Raw genomic sequence first — 27,416 nt, 5'->3', positions numbered from 1 at the left:
CGTACTCGCCAGCTGTGCCACCATTCCCACTGTCCTGTAAAACAATCACTGGTGACACTGCATACTCAGGAGTGCAGTCATCGGCTGTGACACCATTCCTGCTGTCCTGTAAAACAAACACCGGTGACACTGCATACTCAGGAGCATACTCGCCAGCTGTGCCACCATTCCCACTGTCCTGTAAAACAATCACCGGTGACACTGCATACTCAGGAGCGTACTCACCAGCTGTGCCACCATTCCCACTGTCCTGTAAAACAAACACCGGTGACACTGCATACTCAGTAGCATACTCGCCAGCTGTGCCACCATTCCCACTGTCCTGTAAAACAATCACCGGTGACACTGCATACTGAGGAGCGTACTCACCAGCTGTGCCACCATTCCCACTGTTCTGTAAAACAATCACCGGTGGCACTGCATACTCAGGAGTGCAGTCATCGGCTGTGACACCATTCCTGCTGTCCTGTAAAACAAACACCGGTGACACTGCATACTCAGGAGCGTACTCGCCAGCTGTGCCACCATTCCTGCTGTCCTGTAAAACAATCACCGGTGACACTGCATACTCAGGAGCGTACTCACCAGCTGTGCCACCATTCCCACTGTCCTGTAAAACAATCACCGGTGACACTGCATAATGAGGAGCGTACTCGCCAGCTGTGCCACCATTCCCGCTGTCCTGTAAAACAATCACCGGTGACACTGCATACTCAGGAGTGCAGTCATCGGCTGTGACACCATTCCTGCTGTCCTGTAAAACAAACACCGGTGACACTGCATACTCAGGAGCGTACTCGCCAGCTGTGCCACCATTCCTGCTGTCCTGTAAAACAAACACCGGTGACACTGCATACTCAGGAGCATACTCGCCAGCTGTGCCACCATTCCCACTGTCCTGTAAAACAATCACCGGTGACACTGCATACTCAGGAGCGTACTCACCAGCTGTGCCACCATTCCTGCTGTCCTGTAAAACAATCACCGGTGACACTGCATAATGAGGAGCGTACTCGCCAGCTGTGCCACCATTCCCGCTGTCCTGTAAAACAATCACCGGTGACACTGCATACTCAGGAGCATACTCACCAGCTGTGCCACCATTCCTGCTGTCCTGTAAAACAAACACCGGTGACACTGCATACTCAGGAGCATACTCGCCAGCTGTGCCACCATTCCCACTGTCCTGTAAAACAATCACCGGTGACACTGCATACTCAGGAGCGTACTCACCAGCTGTGCCACCATTCCCACTGTTCTGTAAAACAATCACCGGTGGCACTGCATACTCAGGAGTGCAGTCATCGGCTGTGCCACCATTCCCGCTGTCCTGTAAAACAATCACCGGTGACACTGCATAATGAGGAGCGTACTCGCCAGCTGTGCCACCATTCCTGCTGTCCTGTAAAACAAACACCGGTGACACTGCATACTCAGGAGCATACTCGCCAGCAGTGCCACCATTCCCACTGTCCTGTAAAACAATCACCGGTGACACTGCATACTCAGGAGCGTACTCACCAGCTGTGCCACCATTCCTGCTGTCCTGTAAAACAATCACCGGTGACACTGCATACTGAGGAGCGTACTCACCAGCTGTGCCACCATTCCCGCTGTCCTGTAAAACAAACACCGGTGACACTGCATACTCAGGAGCGTACTCACCAGCTGTGCCACCATTCCTGCTGTCCTGTAAAACAAACACCGGTGACACTGCATACTCAGGAGCATACTCACCAGCTGTGCCACCATTCCTGCTGTCCTGTAAAACAAACACCGGTGACACTGCATACTCAGGAGCATACTCACCAGCTGTGCCACCATTCCCACTGTCCTGTAAAACAATCACCGGTGACACTGCATACTCAGGAGTGCAGTCATCGGCTGTGACAAATTGTATAAAAAGAATGACTCCTTCCTTAACATATTAAATACCCTGAGACCAGTGGTGATCCTGCTACTTGTACTAAGTAGGTAGGGGCAGTGGGGAGTTTCAGTTCAGGGCCTCACTGTCCTTGTTATGTGACAGGCATTACATTATCACTGGCATAAAAGTTAGTTCCACCTGCACAATCATGGACGCCGTTAGCCACACAGATGGAGAGTGTAGCCCAGTTGGTGCAGGATTTAACGGAGAAAGTCCCATCAGACTAGTTCCTGTAGCCCCGTCACTGGTGAAGTCTAAGGTTAAGCTCCCTCAACGCTTCTCTGGTGAGCGTAAGGGTTTTGCATGAGACCTCACTCCTTGGGTACCAAAGCACAGAGAGTCAGTATCATCATGTCTCTGTTGCAAGGTGACCCCCAGGAGTGGGCATTCTAACTTCCAACCAATTCCAGTTGTATTCTGTTAACCCATTCTTTTCTGCTTTTGTATGATGAGCCAGACAGAGCAGCTGACGCAGGGAGTCAGCTTCTCTAGTTGCGTCAAGGCAGAGGACTGGTAGAGGAGTTCCGCAAGTGGTGTACTGGTCTGGCTGGAATGATCTGGCCCTTAGATCTCAGTTTAGTCTAGTCTAGTTAGCCACCCGACCCAAGGGTCCCTAGATGAGGCTATAATTTTAGCTGTCTGACTCGACAGACATCTTAGGGAAGGTAAGTGGGAACGATCTGTCCTTGTCTGTCACTCAGACACACCGGTATCTCCCTAAAGAAGTGGCAGAGTTTTACTGCCTGTTAATCTGTCTTCTTAAGGACGGACTGTTTCTGGTTTGGCTTTTGTGGATTCTGGGACTGAAGCTAGTTATGTTGATTTTGTGTCAGCCTTCTGCAGTTTAAAGAGACCCCCCACACTTGGTCGTAAACTGCTGTATGGGCACACGGCCGGGCACAGAAGGGAAGGAGTTTAAGTTGTCATGTCTCTTTTGAAGCCCCCCTGATGCCCCCTACAGTAGAAACTTCCAAAAAGTGACCCCATTTTGGAAACTATGGGATAATGTTCTACTGATGCTATTTTTGGGGATATATGATTTTTTTAACGTTCAATATTACACTTTTTTAGGTCAAGGTGACCAAAAAATGTCTGTTTTGACCAATTATTTTTTTTTTTTACGGCGTACACCTGAGAGGGTAGATCATGTGTTATTTGTATAGAGCAGGTCTTTACGGATGCAGCGATACATAATATGTCTATTTTATTTTTATTTCAGTTTTGCACAATAAAAAGTATTTTTGAAAAAGAAAATCATGTTTTTGTGTCTATATTTTCTGAAAGTCATATTTTTTATTTTTCTGCCGATCATCTTGTGCAGGGGCTCGTTTTTCGTGGGAAGAGTTGACATTTTGTACTGTTACCATTTTTGGATACATTCAATATTACACTTTTTTGGGGCAAGGTGACCAAAAAATGGCTGTTTTGGCACAGTTTTAATTTTATTTTTTATGGCGTTTACCTGAGGGGGTAGATCATGTGAGATTTTTATAGAGCTGCTCTGTAAAGACACGGCGATATCTAATAGGTCTATTTTTATTACATTTAAAAAAAAAAAATTATATTAAAAATCGCTTGATGAAGGGAAGGGGGTAGAGATGGCCTTGCGCTTCGCCCGGTGATCATTTATCGGCAAACTTTGCGCGTTCCCGATTCGCCGAACATGCAAACATATGACAATGTCCGCCGGTGCCATATTCTTAGCATTGTGAAGAACTTTGACCCATGACACATCCATCAGGTGGTACAGGACAGCCAATTGAGACATTTCAGCACATGGACACTCCCCCTACCCTATAAATAAACCTGATCTGGCCGCCATTTTACATTCAGTGTGTAACGGAACGCCTAGCACCCCGACTGGGTACCTCCGTTGATAGCTGCTCCTAGTGCTTCCCGAGGACTCCAAGCACTCCACTTGACACAGTCAGCACTGCAGACCCCACGAATCGCCGAAGCTTGGTGGAGGTCTCGCCGTCTCCTACCCACCCTGGACCTATGACAAGGCTCCAGGCTCCAGTGGGTGAACCTCTCCTAAATGCAGAGACAGGAACCAGGAGCAAGCTCTTACAAGAGCTTATACTCAGGGGAGTATTGTGATATAGCAATCCCCAAGAGTGCAGTTATTCCATCCCCCAAACATGAGCCAAGACTTCATGAAGGTATAAAAACAGGAACTCTTTATTGAGGGCTACCCGCCCGCATTTATGCAGGTCCCCATCTGGTGGACACGCCCCTAGTGGACCAGAAGGAAGACTGTGACACAGGACAGATATGCAGCAATTCAGGATACACAGACACAATACATCCCCACAATGCATCATGGTTTCCTCCTCTCTGCCCTGGAGACACCCGAGGAGTAATTCAATTATCTCTCAAGACAAAGGGAAATCGCCAATACACATGTGGGAACAACAGGACAGAAATCACCACCCAAACACACAATGTCACACCCTCACAGCAAACACAGACATTTAACATAGCCCCAGATAGCTCAAGTCTGAGTGCATATCATTAGGTGAATGGCACTCAGACTACACGAATACAATACAATTAGCTATCTGGGTACCCTCCCATAACAAAATACAATTACAAAGACAGATATGTCTGTCACACACCTCAAAACCACATTCCCATAATGTATACATCCATGGATAGCTCTGATCTGGGTGAACAACATATCCAAAAATCACCCAGATCCGAGCAGGGGTTCCCGAATTCCATGGAAGTCACATTTGGCCGACCGCAAGCATGGCTTTCCTGCCCAAAACAGTTCCACAGATTTAAGCTGTGCGGCCGGTCTGTCTTCTCCTTTACAGTTAGTATGGGCCATAATCCTGGGGCAGGAGGCTGGCAAACAGGCCCCTCCAAAACCCAGTGGCGAGGTTGGTTTCGCCACACAGTCTTTTGCCAGTGTAGGGAGAGGTTGCCGTGTGGGGCAGGGACAGACTGTTAGGGACACAAAACGCTAGCTAATAGGGCCACAAAAGTCCTTTTAAGGACTGGTATAGGTGTGCTATCGATAGGTGTGATATACTGAGAGGTGTAATATTCTTATAATATACTTTCTAACATAGAAATTATATTATAGTGTATTTGTATTGTGCAGCAGTTGTGTGCGGTTCTGCTGAGATACCGCAGGTATATAGAGGGACAAACACTATTGGAACAAATCATTTCTAATGGTGTGATTTACCTGTTGCCTCCCCCTCAAAAAAAAAAACTGATTGAGGCAGGGGTGTGATATACCTATAATATACTTTCTATATAGTGCATTTGTATTGTGCAGCAGTTGTGTGCGGTTCTGCTGAGATACCGCAGCTACACAGAGTGACAAACGCTATTCGAATAACTAATTGCAACTGGTGTGATTTACCTGTTGCCCCCCAAAAAATAGAATAAGGGGTGTGATATACCTGTTTCCCCAAAATACTGATTGAGGGGTATGATATACCAGCTTCCACCAAATATCAATTAAGAGGTTTGATTTGCCGGCTTACAGCAAATACTCATTATTGGGTTCTATATACCTGTTTCCACAAAATACTGATAGAGGGGATTGATATACTGGCTTCCAAAAAATATTGATTGAGGCCTGGAATACACCAGCTTCCACAAATACTCTTCTTCTATAGGGACTTTTGTCACAGGGACATTTGGAAAATGACAGACAGAGGAAGAGACAGGCCGTTCTGCAGGGGTGGTAGGGGTCGGGCAGGTGCACCAGGCCGGACCCTAAGTGGGAAGTTGGAGAAGGTGCATGCGATTACGTCAAAGGACGCACCAGAGTTGGTGGAGTGGCTCACTCAGCCTTCCTCTTCTCCACCCTCCTCATCCTCTGTATCTGCACCCTCTTCACTCTCTGCTGTGTGCACCCCCAAAGACACCACCACCACCATAGCCCCCCCAGTCAAATCAAAGGAATTATTTTCCCATCCTTTCCCAGATCTAAACCGATGCCCAGCCATTCTTGGCATCGGATGAGGAAGAGGAGGTAGCAATGGCCGCCACCCAGCAGTCTGACGACAGTACCCAGATCAGCCCAATGAGGGTGGTCCCCGCTGTTGCTGCCTACTCTGAGATCTCTAATGTCAGTGGTGGTGAAGGGGACGATGATGACGTGTCGATGGACACTTTACGTGGGTGCCCACAAGAGAGGAAGAGGAGGGGAGTTCAGAGGGAGAGACGGAGCAGCAGATAGGGAGGAGAAGCAGGCAGAGCAGGGCACAGGAGGCAAAAAGCAGACTGCAAATGTATCAGAAGCGAGCCATCCACCATGCACGGTCACATCTGGTGCTCCCAGGACGCCAGCACATGGCTCCGCAGTGTGTTTTTTTTTTAACATGTCCGCTGCTGACAATAGTGTTGCCATCTGCAGCCTGTGCTGTCAACGCATAAGACGAGGTAAGCCCAACACAAACCTAGGGACGACCGCCCAGCACCGCCTATGTCCTCCTCCTTTCATCACCGATAGATTGCGAGCTCGCGCATGCACAGTGCCGGTATAGTGTTCCTTCCCTGTGCTGGCATCAGCCTCAGGGAAAGAACTGCGCATGCGCGAGCTCGCGCATCGCGAGATTTCGGCAATCTATCGTTGATGAAAGGAGGAGATTCGGAGGACATAGGCGGTGCTGGGCTCCTTCACAGGCGGGCATGGCTGGGCACCAGGAAGGTTCCTATAGCCCCTTGGGCAACTACAAGACTAATTTACATATCTCTAAAATCCTTTTTTAAAGAAAATAAAAGCACACAGCCCTATAGGACAGGTATATTGCGGACATGCTAGCGGCGATCTAGCCGTGCATGTCTGCATCTCTATAGCCCAAAACTTGGTGACAGAATCCCTTTAAGTCTAGCAAAACACGGGCAGGAAAGGTACATAACTTTTACTGCCCACTGGGTGAACCTTCTGACGGCCGTCAAGCATGCAACCCGTGGCACCCGTGTGGATTTGGTGTTACCGCCATGGATTGCATGCAGGCCTGCCTCTTATTCTCCTCCTCCTACTCCGTCCTCTGTCTCCTCGGCTGACTCCTCCTTTTCCACTGCTACCGCCTCTTCCGCTGCGCCCCCCAGCTCCCCAGAACCTATTCGACGTGCCAGGTGAGATGTTGCCATGCTGTGCTGCGGCTGTTGTGCCTGGAAGCCAAGAGCCACACCGGTCCTGCACTGCTTTCAGCTCTGCGTTCACAGGCCGATCAGTGGCTAACCTCGCTCAATTTGACAGTTGGTAAAGTGGTGTGCGACAACGGTGCCAATCTGCTGTGCGCGCTGAAACAGGGCAGAATGACACACGTGCCGTGCATGGCACACGTCCTGAATAAGTTGTTGCCAAATTGTTGCCAAATACCCCGGGGTCCAGGACGTCTTGCGGCAGGCCAGGAAAATCTCTGTCCATTTCAGAAGATCTTACACGGCCATGGCTCGCCTTGCTGACGTTCAGCGGCGACACCACCTGCCCGTCAGACGTCTGATTTGTGACTGCCCGACGCGATGGAACTCCACCTTGTATATGCTTGATAGGCTGCTCCAGCAGAAACGTGCCGCTAACGACTACCTGTACGAACTCTGCGGCAGGACAGGATCTGGGGAGCTTGGTTTATTTTCACAACGCCAGTGGCTGCTCATGCGCGACGCATGCAGACTTCTGCGGCCATTTGATGAGATAACCAAACTGGTCAGTCGCAGCCAGGGCGCCATCAGTGACATCGTACCTTACGCCTTCTTTCTGGAGCGTGCATTGCGTTGTGTCATTGATCAAGCCATCGAGGAGCAGGAAGATGAGGAAGTCGCAATGCTGGATGAATTCCCAGGAGGGGCTGCTCCATCTGAGACAAGTCAGCAGGAATCTGAAGAGGAGTCCGAGGAGGATGGTGGTGGGGCGGAGGAGGAGCAAGAAGAGCAGGCTTTAAACTTTTCTGGGGATCCCTGGTGTTGTCCGTGGCTGGGGGGAGGAGAACCAGGACGACATTATCCTGGATGATGAGCAGGAGCCAGGCCGCTCCACCGCTTCCAGTTTAGTGCAAATGGGGGCCTTCATGCTCCAGTGTTTGAAGAGGGACCCCCGTATAAAAAGCATCAAGGGCAAGGACCAGTACTGGGTGGCAACGTACCTAGACCCCCTGTACCAACACAAAATGCGGACATGTTACCAGCATCACAGAGGGCTGTCAGAATGCAAAATTTCCAGGCCTTGCTGCGAGAGATGCTGCATTCTGCTTTTTCGGGCGCTGGCAGAGGAATTTCCACTCACAGAGAAACAGTTGTGGGTACCAATTCTACAGCGCATGCAAGAAGAGGGAAGTTTGAAGATGTGTTGGTCACTTCAGATATGAGATCCTTCTTGCAGCCAACCCATTGACAGCCTCCCTCCGGATTCAGCCTCAGGGAACGCCCAGACCGACAGGTGTCCGACTACATCGGGTTAACGGCCGATGTGGACGCTCTGAGAAGCGAGGAACCCCTGGACTACTGGGTGTGCAGGCTTGACCTGTGGCCAGATCTGGCAAGATTTGCCATGGAACTTTTGGCTTGCCCTTCATCCAGTGTCCTGTCAGAAAGGACGTTCAGCGCAGCAGGGGTGATCGTGACCGATAAGCGCACTTGCCTAGCTCACGACAGTGTGGACTACCTCACATTTATAAAAATAAATGAGGCATGGATCTCAGAGGAATTCAACACCTGTGACGACCACGTGTAATTGAATTTCACCTATTACCATTGTTTTTTTTTTCAAGAGGGGGGATTTCGTTAGCCATGTTTTTATACTTTTAGTACATATGTATTTGACCTGTATTTTTACTGGCCTGCAGTAAAATTGATATCCAATGACCGTCTAATATACCTCCAACCACATTATCAATTGTTCTTTTCTGTCCGGTGAATGCCTAATGTTTGGGGCCTGTACTCCACTGTCCTGCAGTAAAATTGATATCCAATGACCTTCTAATGTACCTCCAGCCACATAATCACTTGATGTTTTCTGTCCGGTGAATGCCTAATGTTTGGGGCCTGTACTCCCATGGCCTAAAATAAAATGTTTCTAGGCTACAGCAGGGCACATTTTTGAGAGTTTCCCTTTAAGACGCATAAAAATGGCCCCTGATTAAAATACATATTTTTTGGGGGAATGTTTGACATTGATTCCCCTCTAGTATGTCACTGTCCATGTTCTGGGACGATTTGTGCACTTCTACTAAGTATTTAATGGCTGAGAATGTGACCTGATGTCACGGATAAAGTTGCAGATAGATGGAACTTATAAATAAATCACCGACTGGCTTGATCCCAATCTAAGGAGCATATAGGTGAGCATATAGGTGAGCCCTATAAAACCCCAAGAGCTCTCCCTGACTGCTATGCACATGCAAGTGTCTCAATGGTAGACGATTCCATGCCCACGTACCTAAGACTGTGTGACACCTGAAAACCCTATAATAGTGAGGGGACACGACCACAGGCTCCCTGCACTTAATACGGACGGAGTCAGGGTCACCTAGAATCAAGCCAGCAAGGAAACACAATAAAGGAAAAGACTTATCTGAGCAAACAGCAGCAGCACCCTCCAGCAGTGAATACTTCATCCAGGAAGTAGTATAAACCGCAAGGTGAGGCAGTATGGGAGGGAATATAAAGGAAGACGATTAGTCTAAATAAGTGACACCTGGCAGAAGGAAAGGAGATGACAAAGTGAAACCAAACAAAGAACGTCATACAAGAGGTAGAGAAGGACGTCTGCCAGACCTTCTCACAGAACTGGCGGTGACACCTGAAGGTTTTTCTGCCATTAAAATGAATGGGGCCCGCCGCGAACTTGCGGTTCGCGAACATTTGATCGCATTTGCGAACCGTCCCGGCCGATTTTTGTCCATCACTACCATCGGCAGCCTGGCTGTCCTCATGCCTCTTGATGAAGCCCTGCTGACATTTCCTGACTGTCCATTCATGACCCTCTGCTCTCTAAATGCTGGAGATCACCCCCTGTGGTTCCTTGATCACTGAGGCACCATTTCCAGGTCTGGGGGGGCCGAAAACCATCCACCCTGTCTGCCTACCCCGGGAATATAAGGACAGAACCTGAGAAGGACAAGAGGCCAGCAAGATAGATCCTTTAAGGGACGCTGATGCTAAGGACAGCACCCCAAAGAGACTGGGAGGAACCTTGCTTACCCTGGAATATACTGCCTCTACAGAGAAGAAGCATCTGGAGCCATACTGCCATATCGATCTCCAAGCTGGAGGAGTGTGACCCTCATCTCCTGGGGTATTTATCCTGCTATTGAACTGTAGCCGTGTTCCTGGACTATTTTACCCTTTGTGTGGTGGAGTGTTTTATGGACCTTTCGGTTTGCATATAAAAAAGTTCCTTGGGCTGTTAACTCATTCCTCGCTCTGTTGATTTTGGGATACCGGAATAGGACCCCGTGACAGTAATGTATAAGATCTAGTAATGTATAAGATCCAGTAATGTATAAGATCCAGTAATGTATAAGATCCAGTAATGTATGGGATCCAGTAATGTATGAGATCTAGTAATGTATATAAGATCTAGTAATGTATAAGATCCAGTAATGTATAAGATCTAGTAATGTATAAGATCTAGTAATGTATAAGATCCAGTAATGTATAAGATCTAGTAATGTATAAGATCTAGTAATGTATAAGATCTAGTAATGTATAAGATCCAGTAATGTATAAGATCCAGTAATGTATAAGATCTAGTAATGTATAAGATCTAGTAATATATAAGATCTAGTAATGTATAAGATCAAGTAATGTATAAGATCCAGTAATGTATATATGATCCAGTAATGTATATATGATCCAGTAATGTATAAGATCCAGTAATGTATAAGATCTAGTAATGTATAAGATCCAGTAATGTATAAGATCTAGTATTGTATAAGATCCAGTAATGTATAAGATCCAGTAATGTATAAGATCTAGTAATGTATAAGATCTAGTAATGTATAAGATCCAGTAATGTATAAGATCCAGTAATGTATGAGATCTAGTAATGTATAAGATCCAGTAATGTATAAGATCCAGTAATGTATAAGATCTAGTAATGTATAAGATCCAGTAATGTATAAGATCCAGTAATGTATGAGATCCAGTAATGTATAAGATCCAGTAATGTATAAGATCCAGTAATGTATAAGATCTAGTAATGTATAAGATCTAGTAATGTATAAGATCCAGTAATGTATAAGATCTAGTAATGTATGAGATCTAGTAATGTATAAGATCCAGTAATGTATAAGATCCAGTAATGTATATAATATCCAGTAATGTATAAGATCCAGTAATGTATAAGATCCAGTAATGTATAAGATCTAGTAATGTATAAGATCCAGTAATGTCTAAGATCCAGTAATGTATGAGATCTAGTAATGTATAAGATCCAGTAATGTATAAGATCCAGTAATGTATGAGATCCAGTAATGTATAAGATCCAGTAATGTATAAGATCCAGTAATGTATATAATATCCAGTAATGTATAAGATCCAGTAATGTATAAGATCCAGTAATGTATAAGATCTAGTAATGTATATAAGATCTAGTAATGTATGAGATCCAGTAATGTATAAGATCTAGTAATGTATGAGATCTAGTAATGTATAAGATCCAGTAATGTATAAGATCCAGTAATGTATATAATATCCAGTAATGTATAAGATCCAGTAATGTATAAGATCCAGTAATGTATAAGATCTAGTAATGTATAAGATCCAGTAATGTCTAAGATCTAGTAATGTATGAGATCCAGTAATGTATAAGATCTAGTAATGTATAAGATCTAGTAATGTATAAGATCCAGTAATATATATATGATCTAGTAATGTATAAGATCCAGTAATGTATGAGATCTAGTAATGTATAAGATCCAGTAATGTATAAGATCTAGTAATGTAAAAGATCTAGTAATGTATAAGATCCAGTAATGTATATATGATCCAGTAATGTATATAAGATCCAGTAATGTATAAGATCCAGTAATGTATAAGATCCAGTAATGTCTAAGATCCAGTAATGTATGAGATCTAGTAATGTATAAGATCCAGTAATGTATAAGATCCAGTAATGTATGAGATCTAGTAATGTATAAGATCCAGTAATGTATAATATCCAGAAATGTATAAGATCCAGTAATGTATAAGATCCAGTAATGTATAAGATCTAGTAATGTATAAGATCCAGTAATGTCTAAGATCTAGTAATGTATGAGATCCAGTAATGTATAAGATCTAGTAATGTATGAGATCTAGTAATGTATAAGATCCAGTAATGTATATAATATCCAGTAATGTATAAGATCCAGTAATGTATAAGATCTAGTAATGTATAAGATCCAGTAATGTATAAGATCTAGTAATGTATAAGATCTAGTAATGTATGAGATCTAGTAATGTATAAGATCCAGTAATGTATAAGATCCAGTAATGTATATAATATCCAGTAATGTATAAGATCCAGTAATGTATAAGATCTAGTAATGTATAAGATCCAGTAATGTCTAAGATCCAGTAATGTATGAGATCTAGTAATGTATAAGATCCAGTAATGTATAAGATCCAGTAATGTATGAGATCCAGTAATGTATAAGATCCAGTAATGTATAAGATCCAGTAATGTATATAATATCCAGTAATGTATAAGATCCAGTAATGTATAAGATCCAGTAATGTATAAGATCTAGTAATGTATAAGATCCAGTAATGTCTAAGATCTAGTAATGTATAAGATCTAGTAATGTATAAGATCCAGTAATGTATAAGATCTAGTAATGTATATAAGATCTAGTAATGTATGAGATCCAGTAATGTATAAGATCTAGTAATGTATGAGATCTAGTAATGTATAAGATCCAGTAATGTATAAGATCCAGTAATGTATATAATATCCAGTAATGTATAAGATCCAGTAATGTATAAGATCCATTAATGTATAAGATCTAGTAATGTATAAGATCCAGTAATGTCTAAGATCTAGTAATGTATGAGATCCAGTAATGTATAAGATCTAGTAATGTATAAGATCTAGTAATGTATAAGATCCAGTAATATATATATGATCTAGTAATGTATAAGATCCAGTAATGTATGAGATCTAGTAATGTATAAGATCCAGTAATGTATAAGATCTAGTAATGTATAAGATCTAGTAATGTATAAGATCCAGTAATGTATATATGATCCAGTAATGTATATAAGATCCAGTAATGTATAAGATCCAGTAATGTATAAGATCCAGTAATGTCTAAGATCCAGTAATGTATGAGATCTAGTAATGTATAAGATCCAGTAATGTATAAGATCCAGTAATGTATGAGATCTAGTAATGTATAAGATCCAGTAATGTATAATATCCAGTAATGTATAAGATCCAGTAATGTATAAGATCCAGTAATGTATAAGATCTAGTAATGTATAAGATCCAGTAATGTCTAAGATCTAGTAATGTATGAGATCCAGTAATGTATAAGATCTAGTAATGTATAAGATCCAGTAATGTATAAGATCCAGTAATGTATATAAGATCCAGTAATGTATAAGATCCAGTAATGTATATAATATCCAGTAATGTATAAGATCCAGTAATGTATAAGATCTAGTAATGTATAAGATCCAGTAATGTATGAGATCTAGTAATGTATAAGATCCAGTAATGTATAAGATCCAGTAATGTATATATGATCTAGTAATGTATAAGATCCAGTAATGTATGAGATCTAGTAATGTATAAGATCCAATAATGTATAAGATCCAGTAATGTATATAATATCCAGTAATGTATAAGATCCAGTAATGTATAAGATCCAGTAATGTATAAGATCTAGTAATGTATAAGATCCAGTAATGTCTAAGATCTAGTAATGTATGAGATCCAGTAATGTATAAGATCTAGTAATGTATAAGATCTAGTAAAGTATAAGATCCAGTAATGTATATATGATCTAGTAATGTATAAGATCCAGTAATGTATGAGATCTAGTAATGTATAAGATCCAGTAATGTATAAGATCTAGTAATGTATAAGATCCAGTAATGTATATATGATCCAGTAATGTATATAAGATCCAGTAATGTATAAGATCCAGTAATGTATAAGATCCAGTAATGTCTAAGATCCAGTAATGTATGAGATCTAGTAATGTATAAGATCCAGTAATGTATGAGATCTAGTAATGTATAAGATCCAGTAATGTATGAGATCTAGTAATGTATAAGATCCAGTAATGTATAAGATCCAGTAATGTATAAGATCCAGTAATGTATAAGATCCAGTAATGTATGAGATCTAGTAATGTATAAGATCCAGTAATGTATAATATCCAGTAATGTATGAGATCTAGTAATGTATAAGATCCAGTAATGTATAATATCCAGTAATGTATAAGATCCAGTAATGTATAAGATCTAGTAATGTATAAGATCTAGTAATGTATAAGATCCAGTAATGTATGAGATCCAGTAATGTATAATATCTAGTAATGTATAAGATCCAGTAATGTATGAGATCTAGTAATGTATAAGATCCAGTAATGTATGAGATCTAGTAAAGTATAAGATCTAGTAATGTATAAGATCCAGTAATGTATATATGATCTAGTAATGTATAAGATCCAGTAATGTATAAGATCTAGTATTGTATAAGATCCAGTAATGTATAAGATCTAGTATTGTATAAGATCCAGTAATGTATAAGATCCAGTAATGTATAAGATCTAGTAATGTATAAGATCCAGTAATGTATAAGATCCAGTAATGTATAAGATCTAGTAATGTATAAGATCCAGTAATGTATAAGATCTAGTAATGTATAAGATCCAGTAATGTATATAAGATCTAGTAATGTATATAAGATCTAGTAATGTATAAGATCAGTAATGTATAAGATCCAGTAATGTATAAGATCTAGTAATGTATAAGATCCAGTAAAGTATAAGATCTAGTAATGTATAAGATCCAGTAATGTATATAAGATCTAGTAATGTATAAGATCTAGTAATGTATAAGATACAGTAATGTATAAGATCTAGTATTGTATAAGATCCAGTAATGTATAAGATCCAGTAATGTATGAGATCTAGTAATGTATAAGATCTAGTAATGTATAAGATCCAGTAATGTATATAAGATCTAGTAATGTATAAGATCCAGTAATGTCTAAGATCTAGTAATGTATGAGATCCAGTAATGTATAAGATCTAGTAATGTATAAGATCTAGTAATGTATAAGATCCAGTAATGTATATATGATCTAGTAATGTATAAGATCCAGTAATGTATAAGATCTAGTAATGTATAAGATCCAGTAATGTATAAGATCTAGTAATGTATAAGATCTAGTAATGTATAAGATCCAGTAATGTATATATGATCCAGTAATGTATATAAGATCCAGTAATGTATAAGATCCAGTAATGTATAAGATCCAGTAATGTCTAAGATCCAGTAATGTATGATATCTAGTAATGTATAAGATCCAGTAATGTATGAGATCTAGTAATGTATAAGATCCAGTAATGTATAAGATCCAGTAATGTATAAGATCCAGTAATGTATGAGATCTAGTAATGTATAAGATCCAGTAATGTATAATATCCAGTAATGTATGAGATCTAGTAATGTATAAGATCCAGTAATGTATAATATCCAGTAATGTATAAGATCCAGTAATGTATAAGATCTAGTAATGTATAAGATCTAGTAATGTATAAGATCCAGTAATGTATGAGATCCAGTAATGTATAAGATCTAGTAATGTATAAGATCCAGTAATGTATGAGATCTAGTAATGTATAAGATCTAGTAATGTATAAGATCCAGTAATGTATATATGATCTAGTAATGTATAAGATCCAGTAATGTATAAGATCTAGTATTGTATAAGATCCAGTAATGTATAAGATCTAGTATTGTATAAGATCCAGTAATGTATAAGATCCAGTAATGTATAAGATCTAGTAATGTATAAGATCCAGTAATGTATAAGATCCAGTAATGTATAAGATCTAGTAATGTATAAGATCCAGTAATGTATAAGATCTAGTAATGTATAAGATCCAGTAATGTATATAAGATCTAGTAATGTATATAAGATCTAGTAATGTATAAGATCCAGTAATGTATAAGATCCAGTAATGTATAAGATCTAGTAATGTATAAGATCCAGTAAAGTATAAGATCTAGTAATGTATAAGATCCAGTAATGTATAAGATCTAGTAATGTATAAGATCTAGTAATGTATAAGATCCAGTAATGTATAAGATCTAGTATTGTATAAGATCCAGTAATGTATAAGATCCAGTAATGTATGAGATCCAGTAATGTATAAGATCTAGTAATGTATAAGATCTAGTAATGTATAAGATCCAGTAATGTATAAGATCCAGTAATGTATAAGTTCCAGTAATGTATAAGATCCAGTAATGTATAAGATCTAGTAATGTATAAGATCTAGTAATGTATAAGATCCAGTAATGTATAAGATCTAGTAATGTATAAGATCCAGTAATGTATAAGATCCAGTAATGTATAAGATCTAGTAATGTATAAGATCTAGTAATGTATAAGTTCCAGTAATGTATAAGATCCAGTAATGTATGAGATCCAGTAATGTATGAGATCTAGTAATGTATAAGATCCAGTAATGTATAAGATCTAGTAATGTATAAGATCTAGTAATGTATAAGATCCAGTAATGTATAAGATCTAGTAATGTATGAGATCTAGTAATGTATGAGATCCAGTAATGTATGAGATCCAGTAATGTATAAGATCCAGTAATGTATAAGATCCAGTAATGTATATAAGATCTAGTAATGTATAAGATCTAGTAATGTATAAGATACAGTAATGTATAAGATCTAGTAATGTATAAGATCCAGTAATGTATATAAGATCTAGTAATGTATAAGATCCAGTAATGTATAAGATCTAGTAATGTATGAGATCTAGTAATATATAAGATCCAGTAATGTATAAGATCCAGTAATGTATAAGATCTAGTAATGTATAAGATCCAGTAATGTATGAGATCCAGTAATGTATGAGATCTAGTAATGTATAAGATCCAGTAATGTATAAGATCCAGTAATGTATGAGATCCAGTAATGTATAAGATCCAGTAATGTATAAGATCCAGTAATGTATGAGATCCAGTAATGTATAAGATCCAGTAATGTATAAGATCCAGTAATGTATAAGATCTAGTAATGTATAAGATCCAGTAATGTATAAGATCCAGTAATGTATGAGATCCAGTAATGTATGAGATCTAGTAATGTATATAAGATCCAGTAATGTATGAGATCCAGTAATGTATGAGATCTAGTAATGTATATAAGATCCAGTAATGTATAAGATCAAGTAATGTATATAAGATCCAGTAATGTATAAGATCCAGTAATGTATGAGATCTAGTAATGTATAAGATCTAGTAATGTATAAGATCTAGTAATGTATAAGATCCAGTAATGTATAAGATCTAGTAATGTATAAGATCCAGTAATGTATAAGATCTAGTAATGTATAAGATCCAGTAATGTATAAGATCCAGTAATGTATAAGATCCAGTAATGTATAAGATCTAGTAATGTATGAGATCCAGTAATGTATAAGATCTAGTAATGTATAAGATCTAGTAATGTATAAGATCTAGTAATGTATAAGATCCAGTAATGTATAAGATCTAGTAATGTATAAGATCCAGTAATGTATAAGATCTAGTAATGTATAAGATCCAGTAATGTATAAGATCCAGTAATGTATAAGATCCAGTAATGTATAAGATCTAGTAATGTATGAGATCCAGTAATGTATAAGATCTAGTAATGTATAAGATCCAGTAATGTATAAGATCTAGTAATGTATAAGATCTAGTAATGTATAAGATCCAGTAATGTATAAGATCTAGTAATGTATAAGATCTAGTAATGTATAAGATCCAGTAATGTATGAGATCCAGTAATGTATAAGATCTAGTAATGTATAAGATCCAGTAATGTATGAGATCTAGTAATGTATAAGATCTAGTAATGTATAAGATCCAGTAATGTATATATGATCTAGTAATGTATAAGATCCAGTAATGTATAAGATCTAGTATTGTATAAGATCCAGTAATGTATAAGATCTAGTATTGTATAAGATCCAGTAATGTATAAGATCCAGTAATGTATAAGATCTAGTAATGTATAAGATCCAGTAATGTATAAGATCAAGTAATGTATAAGATCTAGTAATGTATAAGATCCAGTAATGTATAAGATCTAGTAATGTATAAGATCCAGTAAAGTATATAAGATCTAGTAATGTATATAAGATCTAGTAATGTATAAGATCCAGTAATGTATAAGATCCAGTAATGTATAAGATCTAGTAATGTATAAGATCCAGTAATGTATAAGATCTAGTAATGTATAAGATCTAGTAATGTATATAAGATCTAGTAATGTATAAGATCTAGTAATGTATAAGATCCAGTAATGTATGAGATCTAGTAATGTATAAGATCCAGTAATGTCTAAGATCTAGTAATGTATGAGATCCAGTAATGTATAAGATCTAGTAATGTATGAGATCTAGTAATGTATAAGATCCAGTAATGTATATAATATCCAGTAATGTATAAGATCCAGTAATGTATAAGATCTAGTAATGTATAAGATCCAGTAATGTATAAGATCTAGTAATGTATAAGATCTAGTAATGTATGAGATCTAGTAATGTATAAGATCCAGTAATGTATAAGATCCAGTAATGTATATAATATCCAGTAATGTATAAGATCCAGTAATGTATAAGATCTAGTAATGTATAAGATCCAGTAATGTCTAAGATCCAGTAATGTATGAGATCTAGTAATGTATAAGATCCAGTAATGTATAAGATCCAGTAATGTATGAGATCCAGTAATGTATAAGATCCAGTAATGTATAAGATCCAGTAATGTATATAATATCCAGTAATGTATAAGATCCAGTAATGTATAAGATCCAGTAATGTATAAGATCTAGTAATGTATAAGATCCAGTAATGTCTAAGATCTAGTAATGTATAAGATCTAGTAATGTATAAGATCCAGTAATGTATAAGATCTAGTAATGTATATAAGATCTAGTAATGTATGAGATCCAGTAATGTATAAGATCTAGTAATGTATGAGATCTAGTAATGTATAAGATCCAGTAATGTATAAGATCCAGTAATGTATATAATATCCAGTAATGTATAAGATCCAGTAATGTATAAGATCCATTAATGTATAAGATCTAGTAATGTATAAGATCCAGTAATGTCTAAGATCTAGTAATGTATGAGATCCAGTAATGTATAAGATCTAGTAATGTATAAGATCTAGTAATGTATAAGATCCAGTAATATATATATGATCTAGTAATGTATAAGATCCAGTAATGTATGAGATCTAGTAATGTATAAGATCCAGTAATGTATAAGATCTAGTAATGTATAAGATCTAGTAATGTATAAGATCCAGTAATGTATATATGATCCAGTAATGTATATAAGATCCAGTAATGTATAAGATCCAGTAATGTATAAGATCCAGTAATGTCTAAGATCTAGTAATGTATAAGATCCAGTAATGTATAAGATCCAGTAATGTATGAGATCTAGTAATGTATAAGATCCAGTAATGTATAATATCCAGTAATGTATAAGATCCAGTAATGTATAAGATCCAGTAATGTATAAGATCTAGTAATGTATAAGATCCAGTAATGTCTAAGATCTAGTAATGTATGAGATCCAGTAATGTATAAGATCTAGTAATGTATGAGATCTAGTAATGTATAAGATACAGTAATGTATAAGATCCAGTAATGTATATAATATCCAGTAATGTATAAGATCCAGTAATGTATAAGATCTAGTAATGTATAAGATCCAGTAATGTATGAGATCTAGTAATGTATAAGATCCAGTAATGTATAAGATCCAGTAATGTATATATGATCTAGTAATGTATAAGATCCAGTAATGTATGAGATCTAGTAATGTATAAGATCCAATAATGTATAAGATCCAGTAATGTATATAATATCCAGTAATGTATAAGATCCAGTAATGTATAAGATCCAGTAATGTATAAGATCTAGTAATGTATAAGATCCAGTAATGTCTAAGATCTAGTAATGTATGAGATCCAGTAATGTATAAGATCTAGTAATGTATAAGATCTAGTAATGTATAAGATCCAGTAATGTATATATGATCTAGTAATGTATAAGATCCAGTAATGTATGAGATCTAGTAATGTATAAGATCCAGTAATGTATAAGATCTAGTAATGTATAAGATCCAGTAATGTATATATGATCCAGTAATGTATATAAGATCCAGTAATGTATAAGATCCAGTAATGTATAAGATCCAGTAATGTCTAAGATCCAGTAATGTATGAGATCTAGTAATGTATAAGATCCAGTAATGTATGAGATCTAGTAATGTATAAGATCCAGTAATGTATGAGATCTAGTAATGTATAAGATCCAGTAATGTATAAGATCCAGTAATGTATAAGATCCAGTAATGTATAAGATCCAGTAATGTATGAGATCTAGTAATGTATAAGATCCAGTAATGTATAATATCCAGTAATGTATGAGATCTAGTAATGTATAAGATCCAGTAATGTATAATATCCAGTAATGTATAAGATCCAGTAATGTATAAGATCTAGTAATGTATAAGATCTAGTAATGTATAAGATCCAGTAATGTATGAGATCCAGTAATGTATAATATCTAGTAATGTATAAGATCCAGTAATGTATGAGATCTAGTAATGTATAAGATCCAGTAATGTATGAGATCTAGTAATGTATAAGATCTAGTAATGTATAAGATCCAGTAATGTATATATGATCTAGTAATGTATAAGATCCAGTAATGTATAAGATCTAGTATTGTATAAGATCCAGTAATGTATAAGATCTAGTATTGTATAAGATCCAGTAATGTATAAGATCCAGTAATGTATAAGATCTAGTAATGTATAAGATCCAGTAATGTATAAGATCCAGTAATGTATAAGATCTAGTAATGTATAAGATCCAGTAATGTATAAGATCTAGTAATGTATAAGATCCAGTAATGTATATAAGATCTAGTAATGTATATAAGATCTAGTAATGTATAAGATCCAGTAATGTATAAGATCCAGTAATGTATAAGATCTAGTAATGTATAAGATCCAGTAAAGTATAAGATCTAGTAATGTATAAGATCCAGTAATGTATATAAGATCTAGTAATGTATAAGATCTAGTAATGTATAAGATACAGTAATGTATAAGATCTAGTATTGTATAAGATCCAGTAATGTATAAGATCCAGTAATGTATGAGATCTAGTAATGTATAAGATCTAGTAATGTATAAGATCCAGTAATGTATATATGATCTAGTAATGTATAAGATCCAGTAATGTCTAAGATCTAGTAATGTATGAGATCCAGTAATGTATAAGATCTAGTAATGTATAAGATCTAGTAATGTATAAGATCCAGTAATGTATATATGATCTAGTAATGTATAAGATCCAGTAATGTATGAGATCTAGTAATGTATAAGATCCAGTAATGTATAAGATCTAGTAATGTATAAGATCTAGTAATGTATAAGATCCAGTAATGTATATATGATCCAGTAATGTATATAAGATCCAGTAATGTATAAGATCCAGTAATGTATAAGATCCAGTAATGTCTAAGATCCAGTAATGTATGATATCTAGTAATGTATAAGATCCAGTAATGTATGAGATCTAGTAATGTATAAGATCCAGTAATGTATAAGATCCAGTAATGTATAAGATCCAGTAATGTATGAGATCTAGTAATGTATAAGATCCAGTAATGTATAAGATCCAGTAATGTATGAGATCTAGTAATGTATAAGATCCAGTAATGTATAATATCCAGTAATGTATAAGATCCAGTAATGTATAAGATCTAGTAATGTATAAGATCTAGTAATGTATAAGATCCAGTAATGTATGAGATCCAGTAATGTATAATATCTAGTAATGTATAAGATCCAGTAATGTATGAGATCTAGTAATGTATAAGATCTAGTAATGTATAAGATCCAGTAATGTATATATGATCTAGTAATGTATAAGATCCAGTAATGTATAAGATCTAGTAATGTATAAGATCCAGTAATGTATAAGATCTAGTATTGTATAAGATCCAGTAATGTATAAGATCCAGTAATGTATAAGATCTAGTAATGTATAAGATCCAGTAATGTATAAGATCCAGTAATGTATAAGATCTAGTAATGTATAAGATCCAGTAATGTATAAGATCTAGTAATGTATAAGATCCAGTAATGTATATAAGATCTAGTAATGTATATAAGATCTAGTAATGTATAAGATCCAGTAATGTATAAGATCCAGTAATGTATAAGATCTAGTAATGTATAAGATCCAGTAAAGTATAAGATCTAGTAATGTATAAGATCCAGTAATGTATATAAGATCTAGTAATGTATAAGATCTAGTAATGTATAAGATCCAGTAATGTATAAGATCTAGTATTGTATAAGATCCAGTAATGTATAAGATCCAGTAATGTATGAGATCCAGTAATGTATAAGATCTAGTAATGTATAAGATCTAGTAATGTATAAGATCCAGTAATGTATAAGATCCAGTAATGTATAAGTTCCAGTAATGTATAAGATCCAGTAATGTATAAGATCTAGTAATGTATAAGATCTAGTAATGTATAAGATCCAGTAATGTATAAGATCTAGTAATGTATAAGATCCAGTAATGTATAAGATCCAGTAATGTATAAGATCTAGTAATGTATAAGATCTAGTAATGTATAAGATCCAGTAATGTATAAGATCCAGTAATGTATGAGATCCAGTAATGTATGAGATCTAGTAATGTATAAGATACAGTAATGTATAAGATCTAGTAATGTATAAGATCTAGTAATGTATAAGATCCAGTAATGTATGAGATCTAGTAATGTATGAGATCTAGTAATGTATGAGATCCAGTAATGTATGAGATCCAGTAATGTATAAGATCCAGTAATGTATAAGATCCAGTAATGTATATAAGATCTAGTAATGTATAAGATCTAGTAATGTATAAGATACAGTAATGTATAAGATCTAGTAATGTATAAGATCCAGTAATGTATATAAGATCTAGTAATGTATAAGATCCAGTAATGTATGAGATCTAGTAATGTATGAGATCTAGTAATATATAAGATCCAGTAATGTATAAGATCCAGTAATGTATAAGATCTAGTAATGTATAAGATCCAGTATTGTATGAGATCCAGTAATGTATGAGATCTAGTAATGTATAAGATCCAGTAATGTATAAGATCCAGTAATGTATGAGATCCAGTAATGTATAAGATCCAGTAATGTATAAGATCCAGTAATGTATGAGATCCAGTAATGTATAAGATCCAGTAATGTATAAGATCCAGTAATGTATAAGATCTAGTAATGTATAAGATCCAGTAATGTATAAGATCCAGTAATGTATGAGATCCAGTAATGTATGAGATCTAGTAATGTATATAAGATCCAGTAATGTATGAGATCCAGTAATGTATGAGATCTAGTAATGTATATAAGATCCAGTAATGTATAAGATCAAGTAATGTATATAAGATCCAGTAATGTATAAGATCCAGTAATGTATGAGATCTAGTAATGTATAAGATCTAGTAATGTATAAGATCTAGTAATGTATAAGATCCAGTAATGTATAAGATCTAGTAATGTATAAGATCCAGTAATGTATAAGATCTAGTAATGTATAAGATCCAGTAATGTATAAGATCCAGTAATGTATAAGATCCAGTAATGTATAAGATCTAGTAATGTATGAGATCCAGTAATGTATAAGATCTAGTAATGTATAAGATCTAGTAATGTATAAGATCTAGTAATGTATAAGATCCAGTAATGTATAAGATCTAGTAATGTATAAGATCCAGTAATGTATAAGATCTAGTAATGTATAAGATCCAGTAATGTATAAGATCCAGTAATGTATAAGATCTAGTAATGTATAAGATCTAGTAATGTATAAGATCCAGTAATGTATAAGATCTAGTAATGTATAAGATCCAGTAATGTATAAGATCCAGTAATGTATAAGATCTAGTAATGTATAAGATCTAGTAATGTATAAGTTCCAGTAATGTATAAGATCCAGTAATGTATGAGATCCAGTAATGTATGAGATCTAGTAATGTATAAGATACAGTAATGTATAAGATCTAGTAATGTATAAGATCTAGTAATGTATAAGATCCAGTAATGTATGAGATCTAGTAATGTATGAGATCTAGTAATGTATGAGATCCAGTAATGTATGAGATCCAGTAATGTATAAGATCCAGTAATGTATAAGATCCAGTAATGTATATAAGATCTAGTAATGTATAAGATCTAGTAATGTATAAGATACAGTAATGTATAAGATCTAGTAATGTATAAGATCCAGTAATGTATATAAGATCTAGTAATGTATAAGATCCAGTAATGTATGAGATCTAGTAATGTATGAGATCTAGTAATATATAAGATCCAGTAATGTATAAGATCCAGTAATGTATAAGATCTAGTAATGTATAAGATCCAGTATTGTATGAGATCCAGTAATGTATGAGATCTAGTAATGTATAAGATCCAGTAATGTATAAGATCCAGTAATGTATGAGATCCAGTAATGTATAAGATCCAGTAATGTATAAGATCCAGTAATGTATGAGATCCAGTAATGTATAAGATCCAGTAATGTATAAGATCCAGTAATGTATAAGATCTAGTAATGTATAAGATCCAGTAATGTATAAGATCCAGTAATGTATGAGATCCAGTAATGTATGAGATCTAGTAATGTATATAAGATCCAGTAATGTATGAGATCCAGTAATGTATGAGATCTAGTAATGTATATAAGATCCAGTAATGTATAAGATCAAGTAATGTATATAAGATCCAGTAATGTATAAGATCCAGTAATGTATGAGATCTAGTAATGTATAAGATCTAGTAATGTATAAGATCTAGTAATGTATAAGATCCAGTAATGTATAAGATCTAGTAATGTATAAGATCCAGTAATGTATAAGATCTAGTAATGTATAAGATCCAGTAATGTATAAGATCCAGTAATGTATAAGATCCAGTAATGTATAAGATCTAGTAATGTATGAGATCCAGTAATGTATAAGTTCCAGTAATGTATAAGATCCAGTAATGTATAAGATCTAGTAATGTATAAGATCTAGTAATGTATAAGATCCAGTAATGTATAAGATCTAGTAATGTATAAGATCCAGTAATGTATAAGATCCAGTAATGTATAAGATCTAGTAATGTATAAGATCTAGTAATGTATAAGTTCCAGTAATGTATGAGATCCAGTAATGTATGAGATCCAGTAATGTATGAGATCTAGTAATGTATAAGATACAGTAATGTATAAGATCTAGTAATGTATAAGATCTAGTAATGTATAAGATCCAGTAATGTATGAGATCTAGTAATGTATGAGATCTAGTAATGTATGAGATCCAGTAATGTATGAGATCCAGTAATGTATAAGATCCAGTAATGTATAAGATCCAGTAATGTATAAGTTCCAGTAATGTATAAGATCCAGTAATGTATAAGATCTAGTAATGTATAAGATCTAGTAATGTATAAGATCCAGTAATGTATAAGATCTAGTATTGTATAAGATCCAGTAATGTATAAGATCCAGTAATGTATGAGATCCAGTAATGTATAAGATCTAGTAATGTATAAGATCTAGTAATGTATAAGATCCAGTAATGTATAAGATCCAGTAATGTATAAGTTCCAGTAATGTATAAGATCCAGTAATGTATAAGATCTAGTAATGTATAAGATCTAGTAATGTATAAGATCCAGTAATGTATAAGATCTAGTAATGTATAAGATCCAGTAATGTATAAGATCCAGTAATGTATAAGATCTAGTAATGTATAAGATCTAGTAATGTATAAGTTCCAGTAATGTATAAGATCCAGTAATGTATGAGATCCAGTAATGTATGAGATCTAGTAATGTATAAGATACAGTAATGTATAAGATCTAGTAATGTATAAGATCCAGTAATGTATGAGATCTAGTAATGTATGAGATCTAGTAATGTATGAGATCCAGTAATGTATGAGATCCAGTAATGTATAAGATCCAGTAATGTATAAGATCCAGTAATGTATATAAGATCTAGTAATGTATAAGATCTAGTAATGTATAAGATACAGTAATGTATAAGATCTAGTAATGTATAAGATCCAGTAATGTATATAAGATCTAGTAATGTATAAGATCCAGTAATGTATGAGATCTAGTAATGTATGAGATCTAGTAATATATAAGATCCAGTAATGTATAAGATCCAGTAATGTATAAGATCTAGTAATGTATAAGATCCAGTAATGTATGAGATCCAGTAATGTATGAGATCTAGTAATGTATAAGATCCAGTAATGTATAAGATCCAGTAATGTATGAGATCCAGTAATGTATAAGATCCAGTAATGTATAAGATCCAGTAATGTATATAATATCCAGTAATGTATAAGATCCAGTAATGTATAAGATCCAGTAATGTATAAGATCTAGTAATGTATAAGATCCAGTAATGTATAAGATCCAGTAATGTATGAGATCCAGTAATGTATGAGATCTAGTAATGTATATAAGATCCAGTAATGTATGAGATCCAGTAATGTATGAGATCTAGTAATGTATATAAGATCCAGTAATGTATAAGATCAAGTAATGTATATAAGATCCAGTAATGTATAAGATCCAGTAATGTATGAGATCTAGTAATGTATAAGATCTAGTAATGTATAAGATCTAGTAATGTATAAGATCCAGTAATGTATAAGATCTAGTAATGTATAAGATCCAGTAATGTATAAGATCTAGTAATGTATAAGATCCAGTAATGTATAAGATCCAGTAATGTATAAGATCCAGTAATGTATAAGATCAGTAATGTATGAGATCCAGTAATGTATAAGATCTAGTAATGTATAAGATACAGTAATGTATAAGATCTAGTAATGTATAAGATCCAGTAATGTATAAGATCTAGTAATGTATAAGATCCAGTAATGTATAAGATCTAGTAATGTATAAGATCCAGTAATGTATAAGATCCAGTAATGTATAAGATCTAGTAATGTATAAGATCTAGTAATGTATAAGATCCAGTAATGTATAAGATCTAGTAATGTATAAGATCCAGTAATGTATAAGATCTAGTAATGTATAAGATCCAGTAATGTATAAGATCTAGTAATGTATAAGATCTAGTAATGTATAAGATCCAGTAATGTATAAGATCCAGTAATGTATAAGATCCAGTAATGTATGAGATCTAGTAATGTATAAGATCCAGTAATGTATAAGATCTAGTAATGT

At 35.6% G+C, this 27,416-nt stretch overlaps 1 protein-coding gene across 1 annotated transcript in view; it reads left to right on the top strand.

The window, feature by feature from the left end:
* Positions 1-2,075: 2,075 nt before the first annotated feature.
* LOC120997515 (cytochrome P450 4B1-like) overlaps positions 2,076-27,416 on the top strand; it is a 114,066-nt gene continuing 88,725 nt past the window's right edge. Inside the window, exon 1 of the mRNA XM_040427595.1 lies at positions 2,076-2,217. Coding sequence (XP_040283529.1) covers positions 2,076-2,217 — 142 coding nt within the window. The remainder of the gene's footprint in view (positions 2,218-27,416) is intronic.

This window comes from Bufo bufo, chromosome 4 (assembly GCF_905171765.1).
Source record: "Bufo bufo chromosome 4, aBufBuf1.1, whole genome shotgun sequence".
NCBI classification, from domain to species: domain Eukaryota; kingdom Metazoa; phylum Chordata; class Amphibia; order Anura; family Bufonidae; genus Bufo; species Bufo bufo.
This window is presented reverse-complemented; position numbering and strand designations above follow the sequence as displayed.